We start from the raw sequence: 13,102 nt of genomic DNA, 5'->3' as shown, positions 1-13,102 counted from the left end.
TTGGCTTTCTTAGGGTCGTTCATCGGTATGTGTGTGGGACGAAAACGCCTTGTATCCCTAAATGTTTGGCTTATATAGGTTTGTGAGTGTGAGTAGGATGGGCCTTGTTCCCTAGAACGTTAGGCTTGGCTTGGTTCGTTCATTGATCTATGTGTGGGAAGAAGCCTTGTTCCTTGGTTATTCATGGGTCGGTGTGTAGGACGATGGCTTGTTCCCTTGAATGTTTTTCTTACATGGGGGGGGGGGGGGGGGGGTCACTGATCTGTGTGTGCGACGACGCCTAGTTCCCTTGACTGTTTGGTTTTCCATGACAAAACCTTGCCAACCTCGCATGCGTTGGTTGTCAAGTACCCATGTTCCCTTGAACATTTGGCTTGCACGAGGGTTGTTCACTGGTTTGTGTATGAGACACACCTAGTTCCCATGATTGTTTGGCTTGCCATTACCAAGCCTTGCCAACTTCGCATACCCTAGTCGTCAAGTACCCATTTTCCCTTGAACATTTGGCTTGCATGGAGTTCATTAACTGGTTTGTGCTGGGACGACGCCTAGTTCCTTTGACCGCATGGCCAAGCCTTGCCAAACTCGTTTGCCTTGGTCGTCAAATACCCTTGTCGAGCACCAATGGGTGGTGGTCCCTATGGTACCCCTATATACATATTGCACAAAGAGCTTGGTGACATGAATATGAGTTAATTTCCATGAGGATGCATAACACCCAAAACTAAGGCACCACGTTGGGTTGTAGTTTCCCATAGCCTATTATTTTACTAAGTGTAGGGAGACAACCTCTTGTCAATATACATAGAAATGAAATTAATTGGCTTGTTTTAAGGGGGGAGAGGGAGTGAAGAATTTGAGTGATGCAGAGTAGATCTTGGTAGCAAGGCCACTCTGCGACTTATAATAGCTCATTGTGTATTTAAGTTGTCTACAAATGATTTTACCATCTGCTTGATGAGAAATACTTCATAGCAGCCTACACGACTCATCTGTCTATGCTTAGCCAACGACATGTGTCTTTGAGGGTCGAGGCCCGACTGTTGGTCGACAAATAGGCGGTGTGCACACGCTTCACTTCTATCCCAAATTCTGACTTAAAGGCGTCTGATCGTAATCTAGTTCATTCGCGTCACTGACTTTTCAACCAAGCGTGATGATCAATTGTGTGAATCAAGGGTTTCTTTCGTACTATGTTGAATTACTATTATGACATTTTCATCAATAGGGTAAAATAAAACTATCTCACGACCGTCTAAATCTAACTCATGTTCACTATAGGTGGATGAACAATCTAACACTTGGTGAATTCTGCTTCACAAAGCGCACGTTTTTACATATCATTCATATTCAATATCACCATTTTTTTTGTCAATTTTCTCATAATTGCTAGTTTTTATTAATCTCAATTTATAAAGTGTGTCACGTTACAATGGTTACATATCATTGGTGGTCTTCCTTTGTATATTATACTATATATTAAACCAAAAGTTCTTAGCAATAGTGGACTTCACAATTTTGCCACGGTATTTTCCTTTTTACACTTTTGTCACACAACATATACTTTTGCTTTTTACACTTTGCCATCATACTTACACTTTTGCCACAATATATATTTTTCCTTTTTATACTTTTGGCTTTTACAATTTTGCTATAATAGTTTTTTATATTGGCAGGTTTGGTATCTATATAGAAAATAAATTATAAAAAACTATCCTTATAATTTATAGAAAAGGTCATGTTCATTCTTTTAACATTTGGATTTTTGACTTTGGCCTCAATACTTACATATGTTGACAAGTTTAGTCTCTATGTAAAAAATCAATAACAAAAATTGTCTATGTAACTTACATAAAAGGTCCATGGTCGGTGCATAATAGAAATTATATATGTAATCAGGATAAAGGGCAATTTCTAATTTCTTATTATTTACATAAGTAGATTACTCCTACTTCCTCGCAAAGCAGGATAAAGGACAATTTTTAATTTCTTATTATTTCCAATTATTACGAATTAAGAAAGAAATTATGTATTATTTAATTTATATCTATTAAAATGTAAATATATAATTTATCAGGAATATTATTACCTACACAAATATATCTATTAAAATGTAAATATATAATTTACACCACACCGGCTCTTGCAAATCCATTTGAAAGGCCACTAATTACATCTTTCAAAACTTGAAAGAAGTGCGAACATAATAATGATTAGCATAAATTAAAAGAAACTTTTTCAACGTTTCTTTCTTTAATTAAGTTAAAACAAACTTTTAATATTATCGAATAATTACTTATTATTAATAATTAAGAATGTTTTACAAAAGTTGTTATTGACATGGTAATGGGATATTTTTGAAAGATGCTTGTTATTGTTATTGCGTTGATGTATAACTAATTGTAAACGCTGATGTGACACAATCGACAGATAAGTAAGATTGCACTAATATGGAAGAACTAACACTACTTTGTATAAGAGGGAGGTATAATGATTATATATTGAAATCAAATGCATCAAGATGACCATACTTTCGTCTTCTGTCACAAAATGACCATCAACTTCGCTAAAAATGTCTTGTAAATTCGCAATGAAATATTTTCTAACAAAAGTTTGTCCATAAGGTCTTGACGAGATGTTATATCTATAAATTCACTTTATGTCAACTACCATATTTATTTATGGCTTGTGAAGGACAAGATCAATTAATTTATGAGAGGCCGACCCAACTACAACCATTATAAATTTCATGAATTGTGCACTATTACTTTAACGATCTTATATCTAAACTTCTTCCTTTTCTGGCATATTCTCATTTTAGTACTTTTAATTCAGATAGTTCCACCAGAAGGGGACAATTGTTGCCATCAAAGATCCTCTGTAACCTTCGGTACGAGCATCATGCACTTCTTGCTATTTTTAGGCATTCTTTTGCACCATTATAGTTTTCATTAATTATTCAGATTTCTTCATTTTTTCAATATCTTATATCTTATATATTATACTATATATAAAACATATTAGTCATATCTTGAATTTTAAGAGGTACAAGATACAAATTTTTTTGTACAAATCAATTATACATAAAAAAAACCATTAATACTTACCAATATTATGAAAACTTGAATTAAAGAAGGTTATTAAAAAAATTAATTTTGGCAGAATAACAATTTTAAAATATTAAATTCATCAATATAAGTTAATTTACATTTCTTAAATTAGATACATATAATAATTAATTTACATCAAATGTATAAACATACAATATAAATATAACTTCTAAACATAAATATTTTAATTAAAAGTGGTAATTTTTCTTATTATATAATAACTAATAACAAAATCTAATAATTATTTTTCCGATATTCGGCAAAAAAATTATTTATCGTCGCTGCCTATGTAGTCAATAGCGGCGCTATAACGGTTAGCGGAGGTAAGGAACCGCTATTTCAAAATAGCGGTGACACTATTAGCGCCGCGATTTACCGCTATTTACCATGATTATGGTCACCGCTATATGGATAAATTCCATTTTTGGGCTATTTTTCATAAAAAAAAACATTTTTTTGTGCAATTCCATTGAATAAAATTGTTTTTCTTAACCCAAACCAAAAATTTTGTGTCATTCTATTGAATAAAATTGTAATTTTGTAATTGTCATGACTTCTATTGAAACCATGTATGTGTTGTCTTGTTAATTGTGTTGAAAACTTAAAGTACTATATTATGATTAACTATCAAATTACTTAATCATTTCATTTGATAACTGTAATTGTGTTAAAGTATGATAAAATAGTAAGTATTGCATATGTTTTTTGTTGACTAAGTTAAAGTATAATTAACTGGGACTTTGGTAACCGGTTTGTGAAGTATGATTAATTAAATATGATATATGAATTATGATTTACTGATTAACTAATTAACTAGATTGGGTTGAACTTTAAAGTATAATTTACTGACTAATACTTATATATATATATATATATATATATATATATATATATATATATATATATATATATATATATATAATATAATATAATATAAAAAACGCTATATCACCGCTATAACGCCGCGAGAACCGTGATTTCAAATAGCGGTCGGTGACTGCTATTATATTTTTGACCACAATAACTGCTTAAGTCGCTGCTTTGCATGGGCACACATCTAATTACATTAAGGTATCTTCATAAGTTGGTTATTTGACTTTGTTTGCATATTCAATAAAAAACAAACAAGACTAAAATTGACGGAATAAAAGATTAAATGAAAATCCGTGAAGCATGTATTAGTAATGTTAATCATATAATTATGCAAAAAGAGAAAAATAAAACTTGTAAACTATGTAACAATATTTCGTGAACTTTTATGTCAATTCGTGATTGCCTATCAATTATCAAGTTAAAGAGGCTTACAGGGTGTTTGAATAAATAGTTTTTAGCTTATTGTTTATTTGTTTATTGCGGTGAGAATAACTATTTTTTTAAAATGTGTTTGGATTAGCTTATTGCGGTGGAAATAAACAATAAACATTTTAAGTGTTTGATAAACAAAACAGCTTATATGAGTAAAATAAAATTACAAATAAGCAATAAGTATTCCCCCTTGCTTATTAAAATCAACTTATTTAGTTTATTTCTATCGCAATAAGCTGATTTTTAAAGACTTCTATCCAAATAGTTAAATTTGTTTATTGATGTGGAATTAAGCAATAAACAGTCTATTTTTTTCCTATCCAAACACCCCTGAATAAAATAAAAAAATAATTTTGGTTTTTAACCTAAGTTATAAAATATGAATTTGTGCTTAAAAGATATTTATGTCCCATGGCTTTCTTGATAGATAAACGAAAATTTCGAGAAACAATCAACAATGGCATTCCTCACTCATTTCCCTGTTGCTCCGATTCATCATCACTCGTCTTCTCTCTTCACCAGATTCTTCCTTTCTCCTAAACCCAAAACCCTCTTAATTTTCGCTACACTTTCTCCGTCTCACTTCTCTTCAACATCCACAATAATACCCTCTTCTTCTTCTTCTTCTTCTCTCGAAACCTTTCAAGAAATTTCACTTCCAGAAGAAACCCCCATACAGATTGCCCAAGAGAAGCTTTTTATTCCTCCAGACACCGAAATATCTTCCGAAAAACCTCCCAGAATCTTGAGAGGTTCCAACATTGTCCTCAGCAAATACGCTAGAGATGCTCAGATAGTTTCAGCCGAATTCGTGAAGAGCAGTGTTGAAACAGATGCGTGTCCGTCTGATGGGTCGCCGGAGTTTGCCCTCGTTGGGCGTTCGAATGTTGGGAAATCATCTTTGCTTAATTCTATTGTTAAGAGGAAAAAGCTCGCGCTTACTTCAAAGAAGCCAGGTGAGCATACCATGTGTTTGATTTTATGTCTCTGAGAGTGAAAAAACAAGCAAATTACAATTTATACCCGAATGATGCATCAATCGTCGTTTTTTTATGAATATACTATTACTAGTTTGTTGTCTTCCTCCTCCAGCCGGATCAACTTCAGTTATTAGGGTCTGATCCATTGCCCTTCTGATACCTTCATGGCCATTTCCATTAAGTTAAACTCTAAGAAGAAGAATTGCATCTTTTGTTCATGTGCTTTTTTCATTTGTTTTGCAGGGAAAACACAATGCATCAACCACTTTCGAATTAATGACAGTTGGTATTTGGTGGATTTGCCTGGATACGGGTAAGAGTTTTATGAGTAACATCTGAAAGTAATTATCCTGAAAATATGATCACTTTTTGTTGTATTTCAACTTATCAATGATATGATAAAGTAGGTTGACATGAAAGTATGAAACTGAAACTGAAACTGAAATTGATTATGGTTTTGACAGATATGCATCTGCACCACATGAACTTAAACAAGATTGGAACAAGTTCACAAAAGACTATTTTTTAAACCGGTCAACACTGGTGTCAGTCTTCCTTCTCATCGATGCCAGCATTCCTGCCAAAAAGATTGACCTAGAATATGCAAGTTGGCTGGGTCAGAATCAGGTACATCATTAAAACATGTCATAAGATAATCACTCATCTTTCTTCTTATTAACACAACACAACACGCTTTTGTTAATTTGTTGAAGGTGCCAATGACAATAGTATTTACAAAATGTGACAAGAGGAAAAAGAAAAAGAATGGTGGAAAGCATCCGGAAGAAAACGTGCAAGATTTTCAAGACTTGATTAGCAAATACTTTGATTCAGTGCCACCTTGGATTATGACCAGCAGTCTTACAAATCAAGGTCGGGATGAGATTTTGTTGCACATGTCTCAGCTTAGAAACTACTGGCTAAATCATTAGATTACATGTTTTTTTTTTCATTATTTACTTGTTGCTTTGGTTTACAAATATAGACTTTAATGATATTATCCATTTTGCATTATTCAAGTTTGTCCAAGTAAATACAATATCCAGGGTAAGCAATTCCCACAACAATCCAAAGATATCGTATAGCAAAACATATTAATTTTCATAGCTTAACAAGAGCTTCATTCCAATCAAAACACAATGTCCCAAAACACCCTTTGATTTGTTTAGAAAAACTAACTAATTTAACTTAACCAAATGCAGTCCCATTTTTGTTTCCCATTAAACCAAAAATTCATAATATTTATCTATAACTAGTGTTAAATGTTTGTTATTGCAATAACATTTTTATTTCTTAATTGTTACTAAATGATTCAAACGTCTTAATGATTAAGAAAAAAAATGGGACTTTAAAGAACACCATATTGTAACTGAATTCTCAAAAATCTTTCAAAACACGAAGATTCACCAAGAACACACGATCATAAGCAATTAACTTAGTGATAGGAAAAGGTTAAAATAATTTTTTTTGTTGATTTGCCACGTAGGAAAAAACTTCCCCAAAGTCACTGATTAAGGAGTTCATACATATAATACAAACAACCAAACATCAAAATGAGATCAAACACACGTAAAAATTTAACCAAACCATGCCAATTTTCACCTACATCTCCTGTAATAATGTTGTGACTTTTGTGAATATCTCTCGACTTTAATTTGAAACCAGATTACATAAACCAGCATTTCAACAATAATTAGTTATAACATTCTAAAGATTAAAGGCTTAAAAACATAGGGTGCACAATGAAGCAAGAATAAAATAGAAAGTAGCTGCTTTCTTTTCCATATCAAAAGTAAAATCTCATAAGCAAACAAACATCATCAAAATCCAAAACTTGTTGTTCAGATACTAAAATACATGAAAATCTTCATTTGAATCTAAGCACTGGCAACAGCTCCCTTGCTCCTTGGGGTTGCTTGAGTCCCTGTTTATAACCAAAATCATTCATAAAAACAAAATCAATATCCAAAAACAGATCAAATTACAAATCTTTATGGCATAACAACAAGTTTTTACCTTCTCTAAAGTTGCTCTTGAACCTACGTGGAACATTACGAAGGTACCTCATCCTTCCAGTTCCTGTTGTCTTCCTTCTGATTGCCTTCACACTCCAGTTGTCTGTATCCAATAAGACATATGCAAATCAATAAAGACTTCTAATTTTTCAACATTAGACCCCACTTTGATTTATCAAATAACAGCTTATCATGTTTTTCAAACTATATGAGGTTGATATGGATCAAACTAAGAAAACGGGTGTCTTATTTACTTCACACCAAGATAAATAAGCCGGTATAATGAAAGAAAAGGAATAAGAGCGAACAATCATATCAAAACTAGGGATTGATTTGCATCACTGTGCAATGGATTTATGTTTGGTGATGCAATCAATAGTTTAGTGAGTGAGGAATCCAAAAAACTAATACGATTTGTGCAAGTTATAATGGAGAAATATCTACTTGCTAATTTTGTGGCTACAATTTAGCATCAACTAGAACAAACGCGATAATGAAAAAAGTCGAAATCAAGATAAAGGCAATAGCAGTGATGCTTATATGTTGATCATACGAGTTCAAATAAACAACATATGAAAATCGAAACGCAAACCGATTTCATTAACAAAGTTTTAAGCAAAATTTATAGTTGATCCACGGATTGATGAGAATAACTGTAGATCGAAGAAAGCAAATTATATAGTATATACATTGAAGGGTTCGATAGACTTACATTTTCTGACGCGGGCAGCAGGATAGGCACACGCAGAACAGCGGCTCTTTTGAAGGTGAAAGCTGCGGCGGCCGCACCTAACACACAATGTGTGTGTCTTGTTCCTCCTCTTTCCGAAACTCCCGGTTCCCTTACCCTTCAATTAGTAATTCCAAAACAAAAACATCGAAAATCAGTACTGAAAATCGAACGATTTCAAATTAGATGTAATCAGAAGATCTGTAGAGAAATGAGGGTTCTACCATGTCTCGAAATGTGGATTACCAAAACCCTAGCGGTAGCTGATCTCACAAATAAGAAAAGAAGACTACTGAAAACGTTTATGGCTCTTATACGATGCGGTGGAACTAGTCTAGGGTTTCCTTGTCATGGTTTAAAAGGCCAATAAGATTTTTGGGCTGCTACTTGTTTGTTCATGTTTACATTGGGCTATTTTATTATTCTCATGTCACTCATTTTTTTTTTAAAACTATGATGAGGTGCATTAAAAAAAAATAGATTTGGTTTTGAAAATCCAAACCAATTTTGAAACTAGATTGGATCAAATTGGATTAGAATCTGGTTTCCAAACTTATAAAAAAATTGACAAAATAAAATAACGGATAATGATTTAAAACAATAATATATTTTTCCATCGGTATAAATTTAGTCCAAAGAGTTATTTTATTTATTTATTTTTTTTTCGTTTACATTTACCCTTTCAACGTGTTAAACTGTATACGTTCGGTCCTTATGACCGATTACTCCAGGTTAGCCGGGAAAATGACCTAACAGGGTAATATATTTATTATTTTGTACACATTTAGTCCTTAATATTTTTGTATATATTTAGTCATTAATATATATATATATATATATATATATATATATATATATATATATATATATATATATATATATATATTTGCAAGATAAGTCATTAATACAAAAATATTAAGGACTAAATGTGTATAAAGTGAGAAGTATATTATCCTATCAAGTTATTTTTACTGGCTAACCTGCAGTAGCTGGTCATAAGGACTGAACGTGTACAATTTAACAAGTTGAAGAAGTAAATATGAACGAAAAAAAAAAAAAAAAAAACTTAGTAACCAAATATGTACAAATCAAAAAATACATTACCTTTTTAAGTCATTATCCTTAAAACAATATTTTAGTAGTTGCTCGTAGAACTATAGAGATAGAACTACAAAAGCATTTTTTTCCAAACCGGTTCGTTTCAAGTCAAAGAAGTTAACACCAACTGAAGGCTAAATCAGTTCTTCAATAACAATATACGAACCTTCGCAAATCGGTTTGGTTCAGACGAAATCGGTTAAAAACCGTCGCATTGGCCTATTCTTCTTTTGGCTTATGTTTTTGGTTAGTTTGGATATTAGACGCAGTGGATTAATTTTTGTTTTGGTTATTTACTTCAAAATGGTCTATTCATAATTTAATAAAGAAAAGAAAAGAAACAGTAGGCATGTATGCATGAGACTATCCTGAATTTAGTTGTTTCATAATTCCACAATATAGTACCTTTCGTCATTGTTTGATTATGCCCGAGCCCAAATTTCTCCGACGGTCATCCTTTGTTCATATGAGTTTTCAATGTTGGATTACCTTCTTTTTTGAAAAAAAAAACACCACATTTCTTGCATCACGTTTTATTTGAACCGCTCGACATTATACATAAATCCTAGTTGCACCAAATCTCCGAATTTCTAATTGTTTCTTTAGGCATTCAAGATTTTTTAAGGGGGGGGGGGGGTCAAAGTGGTATTTTTCAACTTTGAGTTTTTATAAAAGTATTTTTCAGGCATCCGAGATTGTACAAAAGGTGAAAACTGTATTGAGAAACCTCTATAACATTGGTCTTGAGAAACCCTTAAAACATTGTATAACAACAAATAAATGAAATAATGTATGAAAACAATATATTTCTACGATATGAAAATCGGTTTTTTTATAAGTTTGAAAACTGGTTTCTAAACCGATTTTTTAATTTGGTTTCACCTAAACTGGTTTCAAGTGTAAATTTCTCAAACCGGTCCAAACCGGCAGATAGGTTTCGTACATATCCGGTTTCACCTAAACTGGTTTCATTTATTTGATCGGTTTCGTTTGCAAACCAATTTCTGTAAAATCCCGACTCGCAGGTATACATTTAAATGTCTATGATATTCATATTGACCGGGCAACTCGACGAGTTGGAGGCCTCAACTAGTTAAGTAAAGATTGACATTGGTTGCGTGATTTTAGAACCAACTCGACGAGTTGGTGGACTCAACTCGACGAGTTGGAGCTGAGTGAGAAAACCCTAATTTTTAGGGTTTGCACCATATTTAAAGGACCTTAAGTCCTTTACCCTACCTCCCTTATCAACTTATCACCTAAAGACAAACCCTAATTGAGTTACCTTCATTTTGAGAGTGTGTTAAGGCTAAGAATGTGTGTTTTGGTGCATTCCTTGAAGAGTGAAGAGCTTGGAATAAGAAAGAGTCTATAGATCCGACATCCATTCAGTTGTAGCAGCCATTTGAAGGTAAAAAGCCAATACCTTGATCACTTGTTTATTAGATCTCTCCATTAGAGAGTTTATGGCCATTTATAGCTTCTTCTTGAGTCATTATGGGTTTTGAGCATGCTTTGAACCTAAGACTTCAAATTTGGACACTATTAGGCCCTTTAGGCCCAAAGTGGCCAATCTTCATGCCTTATACCCTTTGTTGAGCCTTGTTTTGGCAAAGTTAGCCCCTAAATGTCATGCATGGATGTAAAACTTGCAGCTTTGCGTGGTATCTCAGCCCTAGAAGGCTAGATCTAGAGTTTGGGGCCGTATTCTCGCTTAAAAGCGTCTGAATGAGAGAAGGAGTTGAAGGAACTCAACGAGTTGGTTACCCAACTCGTCGAGTTGGTTAGGGTTTTCCCCCGATGTTTTGGACACTGTGTCGAGAGACAACTCGGCGAGTTGACTCGAATTTTCTCGATTTTCTGAGAATAAAAGGAACTCGAAGAGTCGCATAGATGCAGTTGACGAGTTGAGTCAACATGGATTGTTGACTTGAGTGTTGACTTCCATTGACTTTTTAGGGTTGGGTCAAATTGTGGATTTTGGAGACCATGGAAGGGTAAAATTAGGGATGAGCATAGGTGGGTATCCGCCTCATTTGGCGAGAACCGGAACCGAAACCGCTCTAGGCGGTTTTTAAATTTTTGGAACCAATCCCGGAACCGGCGGTTTCGGTTCCGGGAGCGGGTAACCCGGTTACATTAACTTTGTTAACTTTTTTTGATAAAACCGCAATTCAGTTCGATCCAAATCGAATCAATTCGGATCAAAGATGGATAGAATCGAACCAATATATTTTAAACCGGTCTAAGTAACACACATATATTTATATGAAATACTAATATATATATATATATATATATATATATATATATATATATATATATATATATATATATATATAAACTGGTTTCGGCGGTTACCCAGCGGGTGGCGGTTCTGAAAAAATGAGAATTGGAACCAGAACCGCGTAAGGCGGTTCCATAACTTTAGGAACCGGAACCGCTTAAGGTAGTTCCAGTTCCAGAACCAGCAGTTCCGAGGCAGTTCCAGTTCCAAAAGCGGATACCCGGTTCCGATGCTCATCCCTAGGTAAAATGGTATGTCACCCTTTCTGAGAATTAGTAGAGGTGTTAGCTTATCATCTTTGGGAGTTGTTAATTCAAACTGTTAATTAGAGATGATTGTGATATGTGTAGGCGGAGTCTAAACCGACAGTTGAGTACGAGACATACGTGCTTACTTACGAGGTGAGTCTTCTCACTATACTTACCTGAGTGGTAATTATTGTGCGGCCGGAGGGTCTTATCTGTGTTATTGACCGAAGGGTCATATGTGCTTATACGGAGATATGTGATATTATGCATTATGTCTTTGTGATATATGTTGTATATTATTCTATCCATTTATAGAGATAGGACCAAAGGGTCCAAACCGAGTTGTGAGACCGGAGGGTCCGTACAGAGATATAGAACTGGAGAGTCCCACCTGAGCCGTGAGACTGGAGGGTCTTCACTAAGACACATGACCGGAGGGTCCTTAACGAGATATAGCAATGATAGGCTAATTATTTGTGTGTGGTATTTTGAGGAACTCACTAATCTGTGTGCTAACAGTGTTGTGTGAAATATGTTTTAGGTACATCTCAGGATCGCGGGAAGACGTCGACATTATTGTACACACCAGTTTGTTGATTTATGTTTTGAGGATTATGGGATATGTAACAAACAGTTGTGTGGTTGTGTTTTGAAACAATTATAATTTGAGTATGAGATGTTAAACTGTGTTTTGCGTGGGTTAAAAAATGAAAAAAAATTTTATTTGAAAATCTAGAATGTTACAATTTCAGATCAAGAACCAAGCGTTTTCCCACCTCTACCTTACATGGTGGCCTCTTATCGTTATATCTTATTTAAGGAAGTCATGGTCGATTCGAGATACATTTTATTACTTATGGTTCAAACGAGTAAGCAAACATAGATAAAAAGAAACATGTCAAATAAGTTGAAAGTCATCGAAATTTATTTTAACACTTACAACATTTGAAATAACTTTTTTATTAAAAAAAATCTATTTTTATAATAATATTATTTCTATAAGGGTTAATGTTGCAGAATGGTCATCGATAACTCTCAAATTACTTATTAAGTCACTCATCTTTTAGTTATGCTCAATAGGGCAATAAAGTTTTTTCTATGTTTCAATAAGGTGAATGGAGTTGTTCCCGCCAAACTTGTTAAAGTCGTTGAAGTCATCGGACCCATGGTAAAAATCGACTCAACAATAATAACAAGTCATGATGGACACCAAATAAGGTTGAAAACCATTAGAGTTGGCAAAAATCGACTTAACCCACCAACCCAACCTAAAATTAGTAGGTTGGGTTGAGATATTCAACCCACTTAGGTTATTATGGGTCAACCTGC

The 13,102-nt window shown here is 33.7% G+C and overlaps 2 protein-coding genes across 2 annotated transcripts; one reads left to right on the top strand and one right to left on the bottom strand.

Moving 5' to 3' along the window:
* The first annotated feature begins 4,842 nt into the window (after positions 1 to 4,842).
* On the top strand, positions 4,843 to 6,414 carry LOC111913052 (GTP-binding protein At2g22870). The gene is made up of 4 exons (XM_042895654.2): positions 4,843 to 5,371; positions 5,639 to 5,708; positions 5,860 to 6,022; positions 6,109 to 6,414. The coding sequence occupies exons 1-4, from the start codon at positions 4,873 to 4,875 to the stop codon at positions 6,325 to 6,327; spliced, it is 951 nt and encodes a 316-aa protein (XP_042751588.1). The 5' UTR covers positions 4,843 to 4,872; the 3' UTR covers positions 6,328 to 6,414.
* Positions 6,415 to 7,149: 735 nt separating this feature from the next.
* On the bottom strand, positions 7,150 to 8,522 carry LOC111913053 (60S ribosomal protein L37-1). The gene is made up of 4 exons (XM_023908780.3): positions 8,365 to 8,522; positions 8,123 to 8,258; positions 7,412 to 7,513; positions 7,150 to 7,319 (listed from the first exon to the last, which is right to left on the bottom strand). Exons 1-4 carry the CDS (start codon positions 8,365 to 8,367, stop codon positions 7,273 to 7,275), a joined length of 288 nt encoding a protein of 95 aa, XP_023764548.1. The 5' UTR covers positions 8,368 to 8,522; the 3' UTR covers positions 7,150 to 7,272.
* Between the last annotated feature and the right edge of the window lie 4,580 nt (positions 8,523 to 13,102).

Source organism: Lactuca sativa, chromosome 6 (genome assembly GCF_002870075.4).
Source record: "Lactuca sativa cultivar Salinas chromosome 6, Lsat_Salinas_v11, whole genome shotgun sequence".
NCBI lineage: Eukaryota > Viridiplantae > Streptophyta > Magnoliopsida > Asterales > Asteraceae > Lactuca > Lactuca sativa.
Note: the sequence above shows the minus strand (reverse complement) of the source record. Positions and strands in the feature narration are given on the sequence as shown.

Bases quoted from the DNA above. Each gene is read 5' to 3' on its own strand.
- LOC111913052 (XM_042895654.2), top strand. From the start codon at position 4,873: ATGGCATTCCTCACTCATTTCCCTGTTGCTCCGATTCATCATCACTCG. The intron at 5,372-5,638 runs GTGAGCATACCA...TTTGTTTTGCAG, and splicing joins GCTTACTTCAAAGAAGCCAG to GGAAAACACAATGCATCAAC. The intron at 5,709-5,859 runs GTAAGAGTTTTA...TGGTTTTGACAG, and splicing joins GTGGATTTGCCTGGATACGG to ATATGCATCTGCACCACATG.
- LOC111913053 (XM_023908780.3), bottom strand. The intron at 7,514-8,122 runs GTAAGTCTATCG...TATTGGATACAG, and splicing joins TGCTGCCCGCGTCAGAAAAT to ACAACTGGAGTGTGAAGGCA. The intron at 7,320-7,411 runs GTAAAAACTTGT...GGTTATAAACAG, and splicing joins CAAGAGCAACTTTAGAGAAG to GGACTCAAGCAACCCCAAGG.